The 20,200-nt window shown below is 48.9% G+C and overlaps 1 protein-coding gene across 2 annotated transcripts; it reads right to left on the bottom strand.

Annotated features, from left to right (window-relative positions):
- Window positions 1-8,176: 8,176 nt before the first annotated feature.
- LOC120680132 lies at window positions 8,177-19,149 on the bottom strand. 2 transcript variants are annotated; one of them, XM_039961755.1, is made up of 5 exons: window positions 19,002-19,149; window positions 18,021-18,177; window positions 9,015-9,101; window positions 8,452-8,506; window positions 8,177-8,321 (listed from the first exon to the last, which is right to left on the bottom strand). In XM_039961755.1, coding segments are annotated over exons 1-5 (432 nt in total). In that variant the 5' UTR covers window positions 19,133-19,149; the 3' UTR covers window positions 8,177-8,319. The 2 variants fall into 2 exon arrangements, with proteins under 2 accessions (XP_039817689.1, XP_039817688.1); XM_039961754.1 differs by lacking the exons at window positions 8,177-8,321; window positions 8,452-8,506 and adding an exon at window positions 8,514-8,908.
- Between the last annotated feature and the right edge of the window lie 1,051 nt (window positions 19,150-20,200).

The following is a 20,200-nucleotide window of genomic DNA, read 5'->3' as shown; positions in this document are numbered from 1 at the left end:
TGTGTCTGCTCCCCATCAATCCCAACCATATCGCCATTTGTATTTTGCCCTGATCCAGTAATCGGATTTTCCGTTAGTTTGGAATCAGACATTTCAATGACATTTTGGACGTTCTCACTTGTGTTGCATTCAACCAACAAGCCATGATTTGGCTCTGGGAGTGGAGTTTTCACCAGACAGCTTAGCGAAATGCCGGAATGAGACACAGCTGAGTCCAACTGATACGAATCAGCCGTCGGAATTTCCGCTGGCCTAATATTCGCATCATTTCTTTCAGACATTCTCGCAAATTTCTTATGATATCGTTGTAAGGCCTCCGAGGAGTCCGATTCCCAATCTGTACTATCAGAGTCAAAATTAGATGTCATATGATCAACCACTTCATCCTTCGTTGATTCGAGAACAACCGACGAATTCGTCGCATAATCCAACCGGATAGGGGAACACGAAATAAGAAGCAAATCGCATGGCGGAGATGTCGAAGCATGATGTGGAGAGCAGTGCAGATGTGGGGATGAGGGGAGGTGCGGCGGAAAGAGGGAAACCTCATGGGACGATGGGAATGGGGATGAATGCGGCGGAGGCGACGTGGGAGGGGATGACTGCGACGGTGGCGGCTGGAGGACTACGCGAGGGGAGGGAGGAGGGGATACAACAACTACCTCAACCGTAGCCTTGGCGAGAGCTTGAAGTCGCCGCTCCCGCGCCGCGGCTAGCTCTCGACTGTACTTAGCCCCCTTGCGCTCAAGAGCGGCGGAGGAGAAGGAGCAGTCCGATGAGCTTGAAGACGCCGGAGATGAAATCGACGCCGCACGCGTCACTCGTCCCGCAGCAGCTTCCGGTCGAATCGGGGAGGATGGCGGGTCGAGAACAGCGGGGGCGGTCGCCGCTGGCGCGGTCGTCGAGGGCGCGGACGCCAAGGTCACTGTCGCCGCGGGCGCGGTGTGACAGAAACGCCAAGTTAAACGGCTTAATTAAACGTAATGACCATCATTTCAATGCATCAGGCACATTAGCTTAATTAAGTGTAACCTGACAGCCTGTTTCCAACCCACAGGCCGATCGAAACACACCAGAAGTCTCGCGCAACGGCGAGCACAGATGGTACCAGCATAATATAATTTCACAAAAATAGATAATAACATGAATATTTACAAAACAATTTTAAATTTAGAATTTACATAAAATAAATGACAACAGCGGAAGAGAATATGACCTGAGAGAAGGAAATTTGATTGAGAACCAATAAAACAAAACGATAACTATGAACACGTGAGGTCGTCACATCGAGCCCACTGATGCGAATTCTGGTTAACTTCTATACCTGAAACAGGGTAAACAACAAACCCTGAGTATACTAATACTCAGCAAGACTTATCCGACTTTTGGGTATACTTAGCCCACATATCTAGACATGCAAAGTTTTCTGGCTGGTGGATTTATTTGCAAAAAAGCATCTAAGGGTAGATCCTTAATTTCAAAATTTTAACTCCAAATTATAGTTATAAAGTTGCTAAACATTTATGATTTGCAGATCTATAACAATCAATGTGAAAACATAAATGATTAAATAACATCAACATGTATCATATCATTTCGTTTCATTTCCTTACTACGATGTGACTCGGAGATCAAGGTGCTCATGTCTGAGAGCGACTGATGGCGAATCGATCCGATTTAACCTTGCAATGTGGACCTAACCAACACGGCACGCATATGCCCCGTCGGACTATACGAGCCAACCATTCCCCTCCCCGTCTCGAACTACAGGACCGCCCCACCATCATATGGTCAGTCGAGCTCAACGTGAGACCACCAAAAGTAAACATATGCAACCCCATTTCTCCGCGACTACTCGACTACCCCAGGAGGTGAGATGGAGTCCTGTACTTTCGAGGTGAGGCAGTACTCGGCTTACCGGTTTCGACTACCTCCTACTCCCGGTATGCGGTTAGTACAATTCAAACATGATCAGCAGGGCCGACAACGGTACAGTCCTTAACCGACACAGACGGGGCTAGGCAGTTCCCGCCCGGTCTCCAATTCATTTCCTTTCCTCCATATTCCAATATTCCATAATCAATTCATAGAGACATCCTATATCTCGCGAGTAACATGAAATTACTCGACTTCTACCGAATTCTATTTTTTTAGCATGGCAAAGATACCGACCTACCCATACTAATATTTCGACCAATGGAACCTAGGAATTATGCAATTAGGGTTTCATTCAACGTCTAGAAACTTAATGCATAATCAAGTGTATATATATATATATAACATTTCATAAGTTAAAATAACAGGTTATGCTCCGGGGCTTGCCTGGGATTAACACTGAGTCAGTGTTAGTTAGATGATACTCGCTTAGCAAGTACCTTTCTTCGGTCATGCATATCGGGATCCATTCATCCATCTTCCAGATGTGTCCACCATCCACCGTCTTCTGACTCGGCTCCAAAATCATGTGCTTCACCTACATGCGTTGTACATCTAGCGTACCTAGATGAGATGCACCAATGTGGATGTCTGAATGCATGTCAGTGTAGTAGATGATACAGCAAAAAGGACAAGCGAGGCTAGCACAATGTCACGATTGCATGGGCACGAGCATAATGCCATATAATGCGATACGATTAAAAGAAAGACATGACTGGCAATCATTTATCGAGTAAACACAACAAACAAACTCAAAAGACAATTGGGTTGGTGCTGAAATACTAGAGTTCATTTAATTTATTTTAGCCTGAAGTATTTCCTTCTAGAAAGCATTACTAAATTTATTTAGAAAAGCCAAGCAATACGATAAAGCAAGAAGGATTAAACTAGAACTTGATGTAACAAGCGAGCAAGCATAAGCAAGGTAAATAAAGACAAACCACATTCTGATATATCAGATTTAACATGATTTATACATGAACAAGAATTTAATAACTGAATTTACCATTCAGTACAGTATTTATAAAGAAGTTTGCACAACTAGAGAGCAGACAGGCAGCATACAGAGAGATGCTTATCAATAGTTGCATCAACCCTACACTAGCTTAACACACGAGCACTTCATACAACCAACAGGTCAGAGGTAATTAAAGTGTTTCAAAATTTTGTTAGACAGCTCATGAAAGCTAGCTCCGATGACTAACCACCCGTCACGACATCATTTGTACAAAACAAATGTTTATTTTCTTCTAAACCTAATATCCATGTTCTTAATATTAAACAAACCTATTATGAGGTAAATTAGTAACTCAGGATGTGAAATTCTTACCTTAAACTACAAACATTATCACTAGTTTACCATGAAATTGCTAAAGCATTTGAATTGTTACAACTTCAGTTTAAGGAATTATTACAAATTATCCACATAAAGCATTAACAAGCAATTATTGATTTCCAACAAAACATTAAACTAAATCATGTCATATTATCTACCCAAAGCATATATCTAGTCGTGAGGGCATAACAAAATAAGTTTCGTCACTTATGGCTCAAACTATAATTTACTAGAGATTAAACAAGTTTAGCACATTTTCTATTTTTACCCTTTCTATTATTCATAATAATTTATTAAGCACTATACAACTTAAATCAATAACTCAGTCATACATGCATCAATAATTCTGACATTTTTACCACAGAACATACATCACATGAATAACCTACCACAAAAAATTCATAGCAAAAGGAGTAACATAACTACATATATGATTTTATCCCTAACAAGCATGGATAAAATTCTAGGACAATATTTTTCTACCAACACATGTCATATTATAGGTTCATTGCATAGATCTAATCACAAAGATTCCAAAACACCTTTATTTCCTATTTTATGATTTTTCCATGATTTACTATGCATTTTCAAATTTACATCCACCTAGACTAATATTTAAACTAGAACAAAAACTATTTAGAAACTAAAGATCAACTTGTAAGGAAAGTTGTAGATCTTAGAACAAGGCATCCAACAAATTTTAGTTTGCATTTTTTTGATTTTTCTATGATTTTGTATTGATTTTACAAATTTACTGCTTTTGAAACTAAGAAAGAAAAGAACTTTCGCAGATAGACCCCTGGAACATTTTGATTCTTGCGATCGGGTCCCTGGCCGGCCAAAACAGAGGAGGCGGTGGCGCCGCCGTTTCCCGACGAGGGGGCTCGCCGGCGGCGAGGGCCCGGGGCGGAGGAGAGAGAGGAGATCGGCGCGGACCTGTATGTGGCCTTGGAGCGCAAGGAGGTGGTCTGTGGCGGCGGCTCCACGGCGGGCGGCGGCCGGCGGCGGTGCTGAGCTCACTCCGGTGAACTCCGGTGGCCGGGGCGGGCGGAGGAGAGGCCAAGGAGCTTCAGGGAGCCGAGGTCAAGCGGATTTGGGGGTTGGTGGAGGGCGGGGCGAGCTCGGTCGATGGCTCGGCGTGGAGGTGCGGGCGGCGGCCATGGAGGGCGTGGCGGCGTGGCCGTTCCAGCTGGCACAGGGCCAGATGGCGGCGTTGGGGGGCGGTGCGAGCTCCAGCGCGGCCGGGCGGTGCCGGCGCGCGCGAAGGCGCGGCCCGTGCCGCGTGGGCACTGCTCGCGGCGTGCGGCGGCGACTGGCGGCCATGGCGAGCGGCGCGCAAACGTGCGGCGAGCGCTCGCAGGCAGGCGGCGCAGGCAAGCTCAGCCGGCGCGGCCTTGGCGGCATCCGCACGCGAGAGAGGCGATGGAGGGGGAGAGAGGGGCAGCGGCGAGCAGCAGCGCGAGACGCACGGCGCGTGCAGCGCTCTCGCGGTGCCGCACTGCGCCCTCGCGGTGCCGTGGCCAAATTGGTCACGATGGCCACGTACAGGCAAAAATATCGAGTGTTATCTACAGGGGCAAAATATCGGGGCGTTACACGCGGTCACCAAGGTCGCGGTCGCCGTGGGGGCAGTCGCCGCGGGGGCGGGCGCCGCCGCCTCTGCTCGGGCTCCCGTCGTAACCGTCATCCTCCATACTCTCATCAAGTTCAGTAACTGATATGAATGTTCAGTAAGTCACAATGAGTTCAGTATCTGGAGTCCAGTAACTGATATGAATGTTCAGGGTACTGTACATTTTCTGACAGCTCCAGTTATGTGCTACTGGTCTTCAAGTGTTGTTCACTTGGCTACAAAATCATGCATGTTCTTGATGGCATTCAGCAGAACTGAGAAGAGATTTGGGACCTGTGGTTGCAGGCTTTATAATGTTTTTATTATATGTTCTGAAAATATTAAGTACTGGTTTGATTGAGCTAATAAACAGTTTGTATATTGGAGCAAGCTCTAGAACAGGAGAATGCACTATTATGTTTTTGGAATTGTTTAGTCATTTTCAGTTGCTCTCGATGCCCAGTCTGCTACCAATAGCTGGAGGTCAGTTTTCTGTATGCAGCATCTATTCTTGTTCCAGATGACCAGATCATCCCCAATGACCATGAATGAAAGCTAGGCAGACTTGCTAATCTCTTCTTGCTTATCCATTGATTATGTTTGTTCAGTAGATCTTGTTCTTCTATAATGGAATTTAATTTGTCTTTCCATTGGATATTTTATTGTTTTTATTGTTCTGAAGAATTCTGAAGAATTGGTTTTTATTTCATAAATCACAAGGCCACAGTTTGGCTGATGCTTGATCTGTAAGGCCACTGTACTTCATGGCTCATCTTGATCTGTAAGTGCAGCTATGCCACTGGCATTCACAAGTGACATTCACAAGTGGCAGCTAAGTCATTCAGTCATTTTTTTAAAATTGTCAAAAAAATATTCAGTACAATGCTCAAAAATAATTCCAGTTGCATCTCCTATGGTCACATTAATATGAACAGTGAGCAGCAGAGAAGAAAATGCAGTTAGGAATAATCACAGAAAAATGATTATGATTTGCCAGAAGGGACTAAACTCATGTGTCACTATTAGTTATAAACTTCAAAATACTCTTAGCTGGTAAACATCACTCCACTTCAGTACGATGCTATCACTGAAAGGTAGGTCATAGTGGTCTGACAAAATAACTTCCAAAAATAGTCTGACAAAATAACTGATTATGATATTAACATTTTCTGGGAACAAAAGTGATCTCAATGCATCATCAGAGGCTATGCTATTGCATCACTGATTATGCCAAACTAATAGTAAAAGATGGGGTCTGTTTGAGGACTTTCAGCATTCCATATTAACTGATCAGCAAGTGCATTCAGTAACTGATCACAGTTGCCCTTCAAACTGTAGTTCTAGCAAACACGTAGCAGACAATAAGTGAAATAGGAAAATGCACAGACACTCGGTTCCAAGAGTCGCAATTTCAAGTCTATGAATATCTCTTTACAATGTAGAAATGAACATATCGCTCTTTTTCCGTACAACATCTATCTGCCAAATTCCATCTGAGCGTTCCCCAAAACGTGTATCAGAACAGTCAGACCGGGAATACTTGCCTGGAACCCATTGAAGTCCTGAGCACCTTTCAGTACGTCTTCTGTGATACCAAACAGTGTGCCACCAAAATCTTTAGCTAGTGTATGTATCAAACTGTTGGTCCTAATTCCTTTCAGATAAAACTTCCCTAACTTCTGCATCGCGTGGCCTGCATGCATGAACCGATGACCGACCGGTGATAAATGGAGTCCATGCGACTTGAGACTCACCAAGCGAAGGCAAATAAAGATTGCATGGCTGAAATTTATCCTTATCCCCCTGTCGTACTCATTCTGAACGGGTCTGGTCTTACATGCCTAAATGCCAGCGATAATATAGGGAGATCCGCATCATATCGTTACCTATCTCAAAGCCAGCTATAAATATAGATCCCACGTTGTATCGTTCCATCAAATTAACCCATCGATCGGCATCTAGCCATGGAGCTGTTCAAGTGCGTATGCTTTTTCTTCGGTGGCACATTCAAAATTTGTAGCTATGGCGGTCCAATCTAAAATTTTATTAACCTCTATAAATTTAATATGTCGGTATACATGTATGTGAATTACAAAATACAATTAAAAAGAAAAGGTACATAAAGTTTATGGAATAGACAAGTAAATTAAGAAATAGTGTGTCTAATGAGAACACAGAGCAGGAGAGAAATTTAGGAGAAAGGGAATTCTTTATTTCTTTATGTTGTTTTTTCACAAGATGCTTTTACAGTGGGGAACTAGCCCCTATTTATAGAAGGAGCAACGCTCCTCGGATTCCCTCTCCGGATTTTTTTATTGGGTACTCTGGACTCTTCTCCGTCTCTCTAGAGTCCTAATATTTTCCTCCTCCATTCCCCCACGTTAATTATTTCTCAAAAGAGTATAGCTTTGCTTAACCTAGAATTAAAATATCACACCAGAACATTGTGTCATTACTTCTTGTTAGGCCTACAGCTTCTAATAGCCATGAAAGTGTTGATGATTTCTTCTTCACACAATTGTAATAAGATATCTCGCTCAATAAGTCACTAGATAATCGTCCAAAAGGATATTAATGACTATTAGCCATCTTATTTTTAGCTTATTTTTAATAGAAGTCATTAAAAAAATTCTTTGATGCATACTTTTAAAGAAAAGAGTCAATATCACCACTCTTCTTCATATTTTAATAAGCATGTAAAAGAATAAAATATATTTCAATGTACAACTCCAATAATCAATTGAAACAAAAATTGTATCCTACATTTATTAAAACTAGTAAAGTGTGCCGCACGTGTTTTGATCATTTGCATATACCTCACGGCATTGCGCGCTGTGCCACCGGCCTCCTCCGCCTCCTGGTATTGCTGGTCGCCGTGTCGTGCCTTGCCCAACCGTGCTATGCTCGATCGTGTCGTGTCTGATATCCAGGCTTTGACCGGGTCCTTCTGGGCGCCTAGGCCACTTATTTGGCCATCTACAACCCTATCTCAGTTTAACACGAAGATCATGAGTTTCTACAATATAGCCTGCTATGTTTGCGAACTTTTGGTGAATTTGACTCGAACAGGAGCTCCTTGCATATTCTATTGTTTCGGCACATGCTCAGCTTTGCTGTACTTCGTCATTAAACCACGCACCTGTAATTAGCATTCTTGTTGTTCTAAGTTTCCCAGCTAGAGTCTAATCTAGAGCTCTATAGGTGCCTGTAATTAACAATTGTTCTTGTTAATGAAAAAAAGATACGCATATCTGTTGCGTATCCTTGAAATAAAATTCGGGAGCTGTCAAGTTGTGTGTATACTCGCTTTCATTGCAAATGCGAGTTGTTTGAATTATTTATAGTAAGGACAGCATAATACTCCTAGAAAAATTTGTTTAACATAATCCAGCGATGCACAACCATGTTATAGCGCCCTGTTGCCTGATATGCATCACTCTGCAAAATACACAATCGGAAGGCAGCGCATCAGTCATTGAGTTGATGCATCAACCCAAGAATGTCTGTCAATCAAGTACTGAAACAAATTAATAATATAAGCACAAGGTACTGACTTTGTGAGACTTACAGTCCAGTAATGTGAACAATATAGTGTTGTTGTGTCCATAAAGGTCATGGCTAACCTGATGAACCAAAACCAAACATCACATAAATGTTAAGACACACATTTTGGGTTGCATGCCACTATGAAAAATGTCAGCATTTACTTGACACAAGAATGAACAAACTAAACTCATGAGGTCAGAATGTCAGATTCTTTGAAGTACCTAGCCTCTATGCTGTTCAGATCCTCCCCATATGACCCCCCAGGATCCAGAGTTGGGACAGACTGAACTTGTTAGCCTACTGCCTCATGACGCTCGGAGTAGGTCATCCTTCTTGGTTCTCCTGATTGGGACTGTGCCTTCCAGACATGTGCCATTTCAATGCCACGTCTGGATCATCGGCTTCTGGCCGGCATTGTTGGAGCCTATGCTGCTCTTGGCATCATCATATAGACCTTCAGGGTGGTAGGCCGGCCTAAACTGCAATGACAGATATTTTGGCAGTGTTAAAATGGTGAGCCCATAAATTAACCATTTATATGTTTGTTTTGTTTCCTGAAAATATTTGAGAGGTTGACTAACTCACCTGTATTGTGTGGTTCTTGAGGAGAGGATGGTCGAAGGCTGGTTGGTGGGAGATATGCACGCAGTCGATGATGTCTCCATCTGGGCTCTGAGGAGTAAAACTTCTATCAGTGTCAGAAGGAAAAGGGAGCGTTCTAGCCAAAGAAATGTTCGTGTCAACTTATTTTGATTTTTTCAAAATATCCACTTCATTCAAAATAAAGCTTCAAGATTGCAACTTTTAGGGGGTGGGGGTGTAGAAGAAAAGATCAAATATGCAATATTAAGTATTTAAGCTGACATTGTTGAACTCTGCAGCTTGGAATTTATGAATATATTTCGTAATGGCGCACGGTGGAACCGCACACAGCCAAACCACGTCGAAGACGAAGGAGATGAAGACCGCTAACGAGCCCCCCCCCCTCCCCCCCTCGCTCCGGCGACCCGACCTCCCCGGCCGTTGCCGCCACCGCGCCACCTAGCCCAAGAACGCACTCCCGTCCTCGCCGTCGCCGCCGTCCTAACCCTGCCTCCACACTGCCTCCTGGCCGACCTAACCCTGCCATTGCCGGCTTCACTTCTGCTAGCGCTCCCCGCTGGTCCCATGCTGGTAACCCCACTCCTGGCGCTCCTCTCTCGCCAAGTGATGCGTTCCGTGACTACTGCCTCCGGAACTTCCATTCGCCTGTCTTTGTGCCTCTCTCTGCGGCGTCGCCATTGTTCGAGCTCTCTGAGCTCTGGGTGACCCCTACCCCAGACTCGCCTCCTGCAACCTCGCCTGGATGCGGAACACCCTGAGCTACTGGTTGGGTGGCCCGTCCTGCGTCTCCCATGTCTCGCCGGCCCTCTTCCGTATCGCAATTGCTCGGCCGTCCATCGCCCGGTTCATCCTCACTCTTGGGGTGCTCCGCCATGGCCCGGTGAAGGTCCTCTTCTTCGCCTCTGCGGCGTCGGCCTCTGCGTCCCTCCCGCAACCGGTTGGTCCGGTTCCCGCCTCCCCCTCCCAGGGGGTGGTGCTGCCGTGCCGGTCTCCCCCCGCGGTGCTGTGCCCGATGCGCCGCTCCAGCTGGTTTCCCCTTGGTCATCTGGCCTCGCCGCTCCAGCCGGTTTCCCCTTGGTCATCTGGCCTCGCCACTCCCGAGGGCACGGGCGCGGGCGCGGCGGGGGTGCTGCCTGGGCGCTCTGCTGCTGCCGCTCGGTTGCCGGGCGGTGGGGCTAGCCGTCGCGTCGTCACCTCGCGCCGTGTGCGTCCTCTGGTGGACGGCTGCGCCCAGTGCACGCCTGCGCCTGCCTCGGGTGGTGCTCCCCCTCTTGCTGCTGCCTTCCCTTCGGTGTGCACCCGGTGCACGGGAGTTTTACCCACCCCCTGCGGTGTCAGTCCCTTCCCGCCCCTCTGCAGCGCTACGCCTTCCCCTGGAAGCCACGACGCTCCGCCCTCCACTGCCAGTCCGGGGCCAAGAACCCCTCCCCGGCACTCTTTTGCAACCGTCACTGCCACTCCCCCGCAACCCCATCCCCCGCCGGTCACCCCTCCACGCTCACCGCTCCCCTTCGCTCACCGCCGCTGCTTCCGCTGCCTTGCATTGGACCACCACCGTGCTGCATGCCGCGACCCTATCCGCTGCCGTCGTTGCTGGAAGCTCGGCCACACCACGCGCCACTGCAAGATGCCGGGCCTGCCGCTTGTTGGCTCTGGCGCTGAGCCCTCCTCCCCGGGCCTTGCCTCGCTGCGCACCTCCGCTACCTCCTCCGGCTCCTCTGGCGCTGATGCCCCTCTGGCTTCGCCCCCGCCTCCCGCTCCTGCTCTTGAGGAGGGGGAGATTCCCCCCCCTTGCCGTTGATGATGTGCCTCCTGCTGCGGATGCTGCAGTGGAGGATGCCTCGCTTGCTGAGGAGGACCTGCAACGCCCTAATGCCATCGACGTCTTCATGCCGCCGGTGCGCATGCAGCGCTTCGCGCACCTCGCCTTTGGTCTCGTCGACCCCACCCCGGCGTCGCCGATGAGTCACATCCGCCACGCTCTGGGCGGCCCTGGGGGTAATCCCCGCGTGACGCTCGCCCCTTCGTCCTATGGTGCTGCTCTCATCATGTTCGAAAGCAATGCTGTTCGTGAGCAGACCATGCTGCTGGCGCCGTTCCTTGGCCGTGAGCACACTGTCCGGCTGGAGCGCCACACCGAGACCCCCAACCGCTTCCAGTTCGGCCATGAGGCATTCGCCCACCTCGCCATCCGCAACTTCCCCATGGAGCACTGAAACCGCGAGCGCATCGTCTACTCCGCCGACTCCTACGCCAACCCGCATCTCGTCGATCCGGTTTGCATTCAGGGCACTGACTTCTTTGTCGTGCTCTTGACTGTCAAGGTGGAAGGCACGGCCGACATTCCTTTCGAGGAATATGTCAAGAACCATGCTGGTTTGGGCGCTATGGCTCAGATCGAGAACCTCCACGTCGAGCACCTTGAGGACTCTGACTCCGACGATGATGGCCTGCCTCGGGGTCCGGCTGCGCCACCACACCCCCCGTCGCCGCCGACGTTGCCGTTCCTGGTGAGGCCCCGCCGCCGGCTGGGCTTCCCCTAGATGGGTCGGTTGCCGCGGCCTTGGGGATGTCGGCGGCTGGCTCTGCCTACCTGGGGGACCATGCGCGCCATGCTCGCCGCGCCTTCATGTCCCTGGGCGACATGCTGCCGATCCCTATTGGCCGTGACCTGGGTCAGCTCTACTACCCCGAGGTACTTGCCGAACCTTTGCTTTCCAAGCCGGTTTCTGTCTCCTTCCACATGCTCCGTGGGTCCTTCTTTGAGATCCGCACGGTTGGTGAACGCGGCGAGCGAGGCCTGTACCGGATCCCCACCCAGCCTTTCCGGGCCAACATTCCGGGGGACCAGGGAATGTTCGTCGTCAACCTCTGCACCGCCTCCATGGGATTCCTTCACCAGCTTGCAGAGGTGGGGTCCACCCGCTCTCTGTCCTGCTCCGTCGACATCATCGCCACTGGCTTTGGCGCGGCCCCGGCTCCGAACATCTCCATCCGGGATGCCAACAACCTGTGCAACGGCCGCCCCCTCCCCCGGGCCGCCTCTGCTGCTTCTCCGACTGCTCCACCAACCTCCGTTGTTCCTGCCGCCCTCGACATTGACCTTGCTGTCCTGGTGCCACCGCCGGCTGTTGTTCCTGCGCCCCCCACTTCACCAAACTTCAACGTCCTCGACCTCGACATCCTGCCGGTGGCTCCGGAGCCCTTGCGCAGCCTTGGGGACGCGGAGTGTCTCATCACTTCCGTGACCATCCCCTTGCCGCCGCTGCCTCTTGGTTCCTCGGAGCTCCCCGATGTCGACGTTGCTCCCCTGGAGCTCTCTGATGTTGCTGCCCTGCCTCTGCCTAAGAAGACCCGGCTCCCCGCTACATCTACGATGATCCCGACCCTTGCTGCCACTGAGGATGTGGTTGGCAAGCGTCGCAGCTCCCGTCTCCGTGCCAAGGAGGCCCCCCTCCGTGAGACGGTGGCTGATGCTGCTGTTCGCCTCAAGAAGCGTAAGCTGGGTGCGGCCACCTCTGCGGGCAACAACAACGTCGACTCCGATGCTGCTCCGGCCTCGGCTACTCCGGCCTGGTGCCTCCAAGATTTGCAGCTGCTAGGGCGGGCTTGTGGTGTCCCTGATGGCCACCTCCTCAACTTGGATGGCTGCCCCGTTCCTGCCGTCGATCTGCTGGACTGATGCGCCTGCAACTTCATGTTCATGCTCCTCGCCCTTTTTGCTGCTGCTGGAGAGCCTGCGTTGCTCTCACTTTTGCATTGACCCTGTGCTTCGGTCCTGGTCTGTACTTAACGCGCCTTAAAACTCTCAGGAGATACTCAGTGCTGAGAGCTCCCCGGCTGCCGGAGCATGATTTCTTCATGTCATATTGTTGGCTTGCTTCCTGCCAAGGCCTGTCTAGTTGCATTTCTCTGGGTTTGGTGGTGCTTGGCTTTCCTTATGGCTAGATCTCTCACCATTCTCTCCTGGAATGTAAGAGGGCTTGGTGACAGGGGCAAATGCAACAATATTTCGCTCGCCATTCCTCAAACTACCCCTACCATCATCTGCTTTCAGGAAACCAAGCTACAAACCATTGATTGCTTCAAAGCCCGCTCCCTTCTCCCTGCTAACCACGCCTCTTCCTTCACCTTCCTGGCCTCAAATGGTGCCTCTGCTGGTATTCTTACCTCTTGGGACCAGAATTGCTTCAACCTCACCTCCTCCAGCCACACAGCTCACTCCTTGACAACCATCCTCCAATACACTTGCTCTAATCTCACTGTCACTGTGACCAACTGCTATGGTCCTTGCCTGCATGGTGATAAGCAGGCATTCTTGGATGAGTTGTTTGGTCTCCAGTCCTCTGTATCTGGCCCATGGGTACTTCTTGGAGACTTCAACCTCATCAGATCTCCCGACGACCGCTCCAATGGTAATTTTGACTCTCTGGAGGCGGATTGGTTCAATGGTTCTCTGGATGCTATGGCTCTGCAGGAACTCCCCTTGCTCGACAGACGCTTCACTTGGTCCAACCATCAGGAGGTTCCCATTCTGGTACGTCTTGACAGGTTCTTTGTTAACACTGAATGGAGTTTCTGCCTCCCCAACTCGACTCTTGCCTCTTCCTCGGCTGCTGTTTCGGATCACTGTCAGCTTGTCCTCACTGCAGTTACAACAATTCCGAAGCCGGCGATCTTTCGGTTCAACAATCACTGGCCGCGTGTGGAAGGTTTTACAGATATTGTTTCCTCTGCCTGGCTTAGTGTTCCTGGTCTGCTTGCTCCTCAATGCAATCATGCTGCTCTGCTCGTCAGAAAGCTCAAACGATGTCGGCATGATCTCAAGCTCTGGCACCGGCAAAAACGCTCCCCTTTCGACCTCCTGCAAAACTGCAACTTAGTCATTGCCATGATCGACCACATTGAGGAAGCCCGGCCCCTATTCCTGGCTGAATTCAACCTGAGAACATTGGTTCGAGCTGCGGCCTTGGATCATGGAAAGCAGCTTGCCATCTTCTGGCGCCAGCGAAGCAAATTCCGTTCCTGTAAGCTTGGAGATGAGAACACCAAATTTCATCACATGGCCGCTACTGTGCAATGGCGACGCAACCAGATTCAAGCACTTCAAGCTGCTGATGGTTCTTTGGTATCTGATCATGCCTCCAAAGCTGCCATTCTTCATGCCTTCTACTCGGGTCTGTTGGGACAAGCTGATCAATGCTCTGATATGCCAGAATTAGCCTCCCTCCTCAGCTGCACTACTCTTACAACTGGTCAGGCTGCAGCTCTGGTTGAGCCCTTCTCTCTTGAGGAACTCAAGACCATCCTATTCTCCATGAAGATCGACACTGCACCCGGCCCTGATGGCTTTACACCTCTCTTCTTCATAGCAAACTGGGAACTAGTAAATCATGATCTTCTTGCCTTCCTGAATGCCTTCCATGCGGGTACAACTGACCTTGAACGTGTCAACAAGGCTTATCTTGCCCTCTTGCCTAAGAAAGTTGCCTCCCTCCTGGCCAAAGACTACAGACCTATCTCCTTGCAGAATTGTGTCACCAAGATCTGTACCAAGGGTATGACGCTCCGCTTGCAACCGTTTATTCCTCATCTTGTGCACTCTGATCAGACCGGGTTCATCAAAGGTCGTTGTATTGCTGAGAAATTTATTTATGCTACTGAAGTTGTCCAATGCTGCCACAAGCGAGGTGCCTCTGCAATCATCCTCAAGCTTGACTTCAGGAAGGCTTTCGATTCTGTTGATTGGCATGCCTTGGATGCTATTCTTCTAGCGAAAGGATTCCCTGCTCGTTGGCGTACTTGGATCACCAACCTCAACACCTCCAGCCAGACTGCTGTTGTGCTAAACAGTGTTCCTGGTAAATGGATTCAGTGCCGGAAGGGTTTGCGTCAAGGGGATCCTCTGTCACCCTATTTGTTCATCCTTGTGGCAGACCTTCTGCAGCAAATGGTTCTGAGTGCCTCCATGCAAGGCCTTTTGCAGCACCCCATCGTTGATTCCCTGCCATGCCCTGTCCTCCAATATGCTGACGACACCTTGCTCGTGGTCAAAGCTGATCCAGATCAACTGGCACATCTCAAGGCTCTGCTGGATCAATTCTCCTCTTTCACTGGGTTGCATATCAACTATGATAAAAGTACCTTTGTTCCTATTGGGGTTGAGCCATCTCTGGCTGCTGAGATGGCCCAGCTTTTTGGATGCCAAGTCTCGTCCTTCCCACAGACGTATCTTGGATTGCCTCTCAACTCTACTAAGCTCCGTCTCACTGATCACCGTCCTACATCCCTGGCTGGTGTGGCAAGCTGCTCTCTCCTAGTGGTCGGACTGTTCTTGCCAATGCTGTCTTGGGCGCTCGTGCGGTCTATGCCATGTGTTCCACTCTACTACACAAAGGCACTATTGAGGCTATTGATGCCAGGAGACGTGCTTTTATTTGGACGGGCGACATCACCTGCTCGGGGGGGGGGGGGGGGCAATGCAAGGCTGCTTGGGAGCTTGTCTGTTGGAATCGTGCTCGTGGTGGGCTGGGCATTAAGCGTCTAGATCTCCAGAATAAGGGCCTCCTGTCCAAGTTTGTTGACAAGCTCCTGCAGGCCCCGACCACCAACTGGCAGAAGTGGTTTCACCTTATGTATGGTGATGGTGCTGGTCGGGACCTTGGCGACACACATCACCTGGACACTGCCATTTGGACTACTCTGCGTCAACTGATACCTAATTTCCGACGCTGCACCAAAGTCCACCTTGGCAGTGGTCAGTTTACTAGCTTCTGGTTTGATCACTGGATTAGACCACAGCCACTCGCCGACTTGTTCCCTGCTCTGCTCTCCTTCTGCCCAAGACCAAACATCACGGTTGCTCATGCCTATCTTCAGGACCGGTGGATAATTCCTCTGCATCCGCGTCTGACCTCGGTGGCCTCCTCGCAGCTGAGTGCAATCCTGCTTGCCCTGGCGGATGTCGCTCTCCTGCCACACGTCCCAGATCGTCGTGGCATTGGCGTTGATCTTCAGCCTTTCTCCTCCTGGGGCTTTTACTTATGGCATATGGAGCAGCGACCGATTGATGGATTCGCTGACTGCATTTGGTCCAACGCTGCCATCCTGAGATGCAAGCACTTCCTCTGGCTGGTGCATCACAACCGGCTGCCCTCTGCTGCCTTGCTCCACCACCGCTGTATTGTGGAATCTGCTCTGTGTCAGTATTGCGGCGCTTATGAGGATCAGGATCATCTGCTGCTGCGATGTCCCCTTGCCCGTGGGCTTCTCAACTATATTGGCTGGAACATTGCTCCGCACTTGACTTCTTTCAGAGAACTCTGGGACCTGCCATATTTCTCTGATGAAGCCTCCCCGCGAACTCGCTCCACCATCATCACTGCCGTGCTCTGGAATGTCTGGAAAGCGCGCAATTCTGTTGTCTTCAGTTCTCTGTTCCCCACAGCTGATGATACTCGTTTGGCCATCCTCCAAGACCTGCGCCTCTGGTCCATTAGGATGCGATCGCCATCAGACAAAGCTTACCTCCACGAGTGGTGTTCTGCTTTTGATGTAAACTAGGCAGGTTGGCGCGCTTTGCGCGCCTGTAGCAAAAATTTGATGTAAAATAATAATAATAATATATTATCGTATATTACAGTTAAAGCAATATCGTGCTGATATATTTTGGCAACGTGTTGATGTATTGAATGAAGTGTGATAGGTATAGTTGATAGATTGTCATATAATTATATTTTGCGAGTTTATGAAGTGGAATTAAAATCCAATAAGTAGTAGGGGCTAGCACGTGTAGACGTAGTGTATGAAATATGGTTATTGTTTTCATGTAAATAAATAATTAAATATATTTTGTGGGTGGATTCCAATTGAATATTATGTGGGTAACACCTAAATAACACACAGGGCCCATCCCTGTATAAATAGTACATAGAAGAATTTATTTTGTGTATGTTAGTAGATATAATTGGTGGATTAGCTTACACTAATTATTAATTTTGGTAGAAAAAATGATAGGGTTAGAAATGAATGTATGATTCAATTATATTTTGCGAGTTCACAAAGTGAAAATAAAATCCAATATATAATAGAGGTAAATGTAGTATATAATTTTTTTTCATAAAAAACTAAACATTTAAACACATGGGGCCACTTTTTAATTTTTTATTTTTAATTTCGAATTATATTTTTTTATTATGAACAGTACCCGGTGGGCCCACATGAATAGTATTTTTTTATTTTTTATTATGAAGAGTACCCCCGGCCCCACATGAACAGTACATTTTATTATTTTTAAATGATGAACAGTACCCCTGGGCCCACGTGGGGCCGCGACGCATGAGCGCGCGCCAATTCCTGGCGCGTTAGTATAGTACTCAATTAGTTTGCACATTGTTTTTTCCCTCCCATACTCTTTTGCTGTAAATTCTGTATGTACAACCTCACATATTAATAAAACTTGTTCAGGCTGGTGTTTTGCTGGCCGTAGCCCCCCTCAAAAAAAAATTGTTGAACTCTGCACATTCTTTCAGCTCAGAAACTCTGAAACTGAAGCAGGAAGCAAAATGTTGAGAAAAGCTAGGTTTTGCCCCTTTTCAGCAAGAGAATATGACTTCGCAAAAGCTAGCATGTCTGCAATAACCATTAATCTTTTTCTGCTCATAGTTTGCTTGAATTTGCATAGTCCACATCCAAAAGGCGAGAACCTTTTGACAAAAGAAATAATTCTCCAAAGTGAAAAAATTACCAGCGAGGACATCCCAAAACCAAAAGAATCAGACAAAAGTAGCCTTTTCCATTGCTGAATAATTAGGATGCAATGCAAATTCTTCCTGAAACTGCCTCTAATCCTACAAAATGTAGCAGAAATAACAAACCAAGAAAAGCACCTGTTGCCGGCTCCATAGCCACGACCTTCTATGTAACTTCTTCCTGAAACTGCCTCTAATCCTACAAAATGCAGCTGAAATAGCAAACCAAGAAAAGCACCTGTTGCTGGCTCCAGAGCCACGACTTTCTATGCAAACTCTTCCTGAAATTTCCGAGCTCCGCGGCGTTGCTGGACTCGGACTCGTGCTCGGCGTCCTCCCGCTCCTCGTTCTCATCCTCCTCGTCCGTCTCCTCTTCGGCATCGACGTCCTCGCACCTATGTTGCACCAATACGGGATACGGATACGCCGATACGGATACGACGACACAGCGATACGGCATCTTCAAAAAATAAGGATACGCCGATACGGCGAGTATATATAGAAGCTGAAAAATAAATATGACAATGGATATACCTTGAGAAAACATAGTTCCATAACACATTTAAGATAGCATAATAATTTGTTCTTGCAATAAAATTCTAAAGAGCAATAACTAATATGAGATAGCAAATAGCATTTAGCCACATTGACGTGAGACTGAGAACTTCCACCAGCACTAGCCATCTAGAAAATGGACCAAGAACGCTAGAACAGATTGAAAAACAATATAGATTTCAGCCATAAAGATGGAGAGATGGACTGATGGAGTCACGAAGGTTACAGTCCAATCCTAGATGCAATTTTGGACATACCTGAAGAACAGATGCAGTGATCGTCGGATGGAAGCGGCGGCCAGCCGGCCAGGCGTCTTTGAGACTCCGACCGTTTGTTTCCTGCTACAGTGCTACGGGGTATGAATAGATTAGGGTTAAGGATCGGCTGCTCTCCCTAAATGACTACTTAAGGACTTCACATGTACACAAATGGGCTGTTGAGACGATGGGCTACAAACTGAGTGGTTATGGGCTACGAAGTATCGGTAGAGGTATCGAAGTGTATCGAAGAAGTATCGGAATTAATTTTATTTATTTTTTCCTCATATTTTCCGATACTTTGCCGATACGGTATCGAAGGAGTATCGGGGTATCGAAGTATCGGATACGTATCGGGATACGGGTACGGCAGGTCAGTGAAGTATCAGTGCAACCTAGCCTCGCACGCAGCGAGGCCGAGATCCCAGGCGACGTTGCCTTGTCGGCCCCAGCGCAGAGCCACGCCGCGCCCGCGACCAGCGTGCCGCGGGAGTAGGGGAAGAGGGCAAGAGGCCATGGTGGCTCTCGCGAGCGCCATGGTGAACGGGCTGTGCCGCGAGGCCCGGGCTATGGCGAGGGTGGGGAAGCGAGCAGCGAGCGGGGAGGAGGCGGTGGTGCGCGGCAAGCGGGGGGAAGGGAGGTGGCGCGCGCACGGGCGGCGAGCCAGGAGGCGGCGGCGAGCGCGTGCGCGGCCGCCATCGGGCAATGGTGGCGTGCGCGCGGCGAGTGGGAGGAGGAAAGGTGGCGTGCGCGCGGGCTGCGAGCGAGGAGCCGGTGGCGAGCGCGCGGGCGGCGAGCAAGGAGGCGGTGGCGTGCGCGCGGCAAGCGGGAGGAGGGGAGGAGGCGGTGGCGCGCGGCGGGCGGAAGGAGGTGAGAAGGACCATGGCAGGGAACAGAGAGCGAAAGCCGAAAGGAGAAGACCACGAACGGGTACGCGAAGGTTGCAGTTGATGTGTGGGTACGCGGGCGGGTAGAATCGCGTTTAGTGAGAAAAAAGATTAATTTTTTGGCAGAAACATCCTCTATCATCGAGTTTCTATGGGTCTCCACCCCTTTCCACCTATTTGGACCTTGACAGACGGGTTCAACGTGAGGGGTAAGGTGGATCCGATTTGAGTAAGAAATATTTTCAATTATTTTCGATCTTTATAATATAGATAGATTAAATAGGCCAATACGACCGTGCACTCTAATAATATAATCTAATGACACATGATAAAATAAAGTTTTGTGGCAACTGAAAGTCTACTGCGTAGCTGATGCGTTCTGCTCGAGTTAATAATTAGGAGAGATTGGAAGAGAGAAAAGGAAAACTTACTAATGAGCCGGCTAATTGGATGAAGATTTTGAGATGTACCTGCTTTCTACAGATGATTCATGTGTGTCGCTGCTTGTCATCCGGCACATGTCTCCACCGCTATCGTTGGTACATCCATTTGAAGCACAATTCAACAAGGCATACCGGCTGCATGGAGAAATAAGAAGGGCACAGAAGTGCAGAACGACCGCACGGCGTATTCACGAAGGCCACGGACACTCGAACGTATATCTGATTTTTCCTATGGCTATTGGCCTTATTTGTGTCGGGCGCACGGCAGAGGGAGCG

The sequence above is a fragment of the Panicum virgatum genome, chromosome 6N, assembly GCF_016808335.1.
Source record: "Panicum virgatum strain AP13 chromosome 6N, P.virgatum_v5, whole genome shotgun sequence".
Classification (NCBI taxonomy): domain Eukaryota; kingdom Viridiplantae; phylum Streptophyta; class Magnoliopsida; order Poales; family Poaceae; genus Panicum; species Panicum virgatum.
Note: the sequence above shows the minus strand (reverse complement) of the source record. Positions and strands in the feature narration are given on the sequence as shown.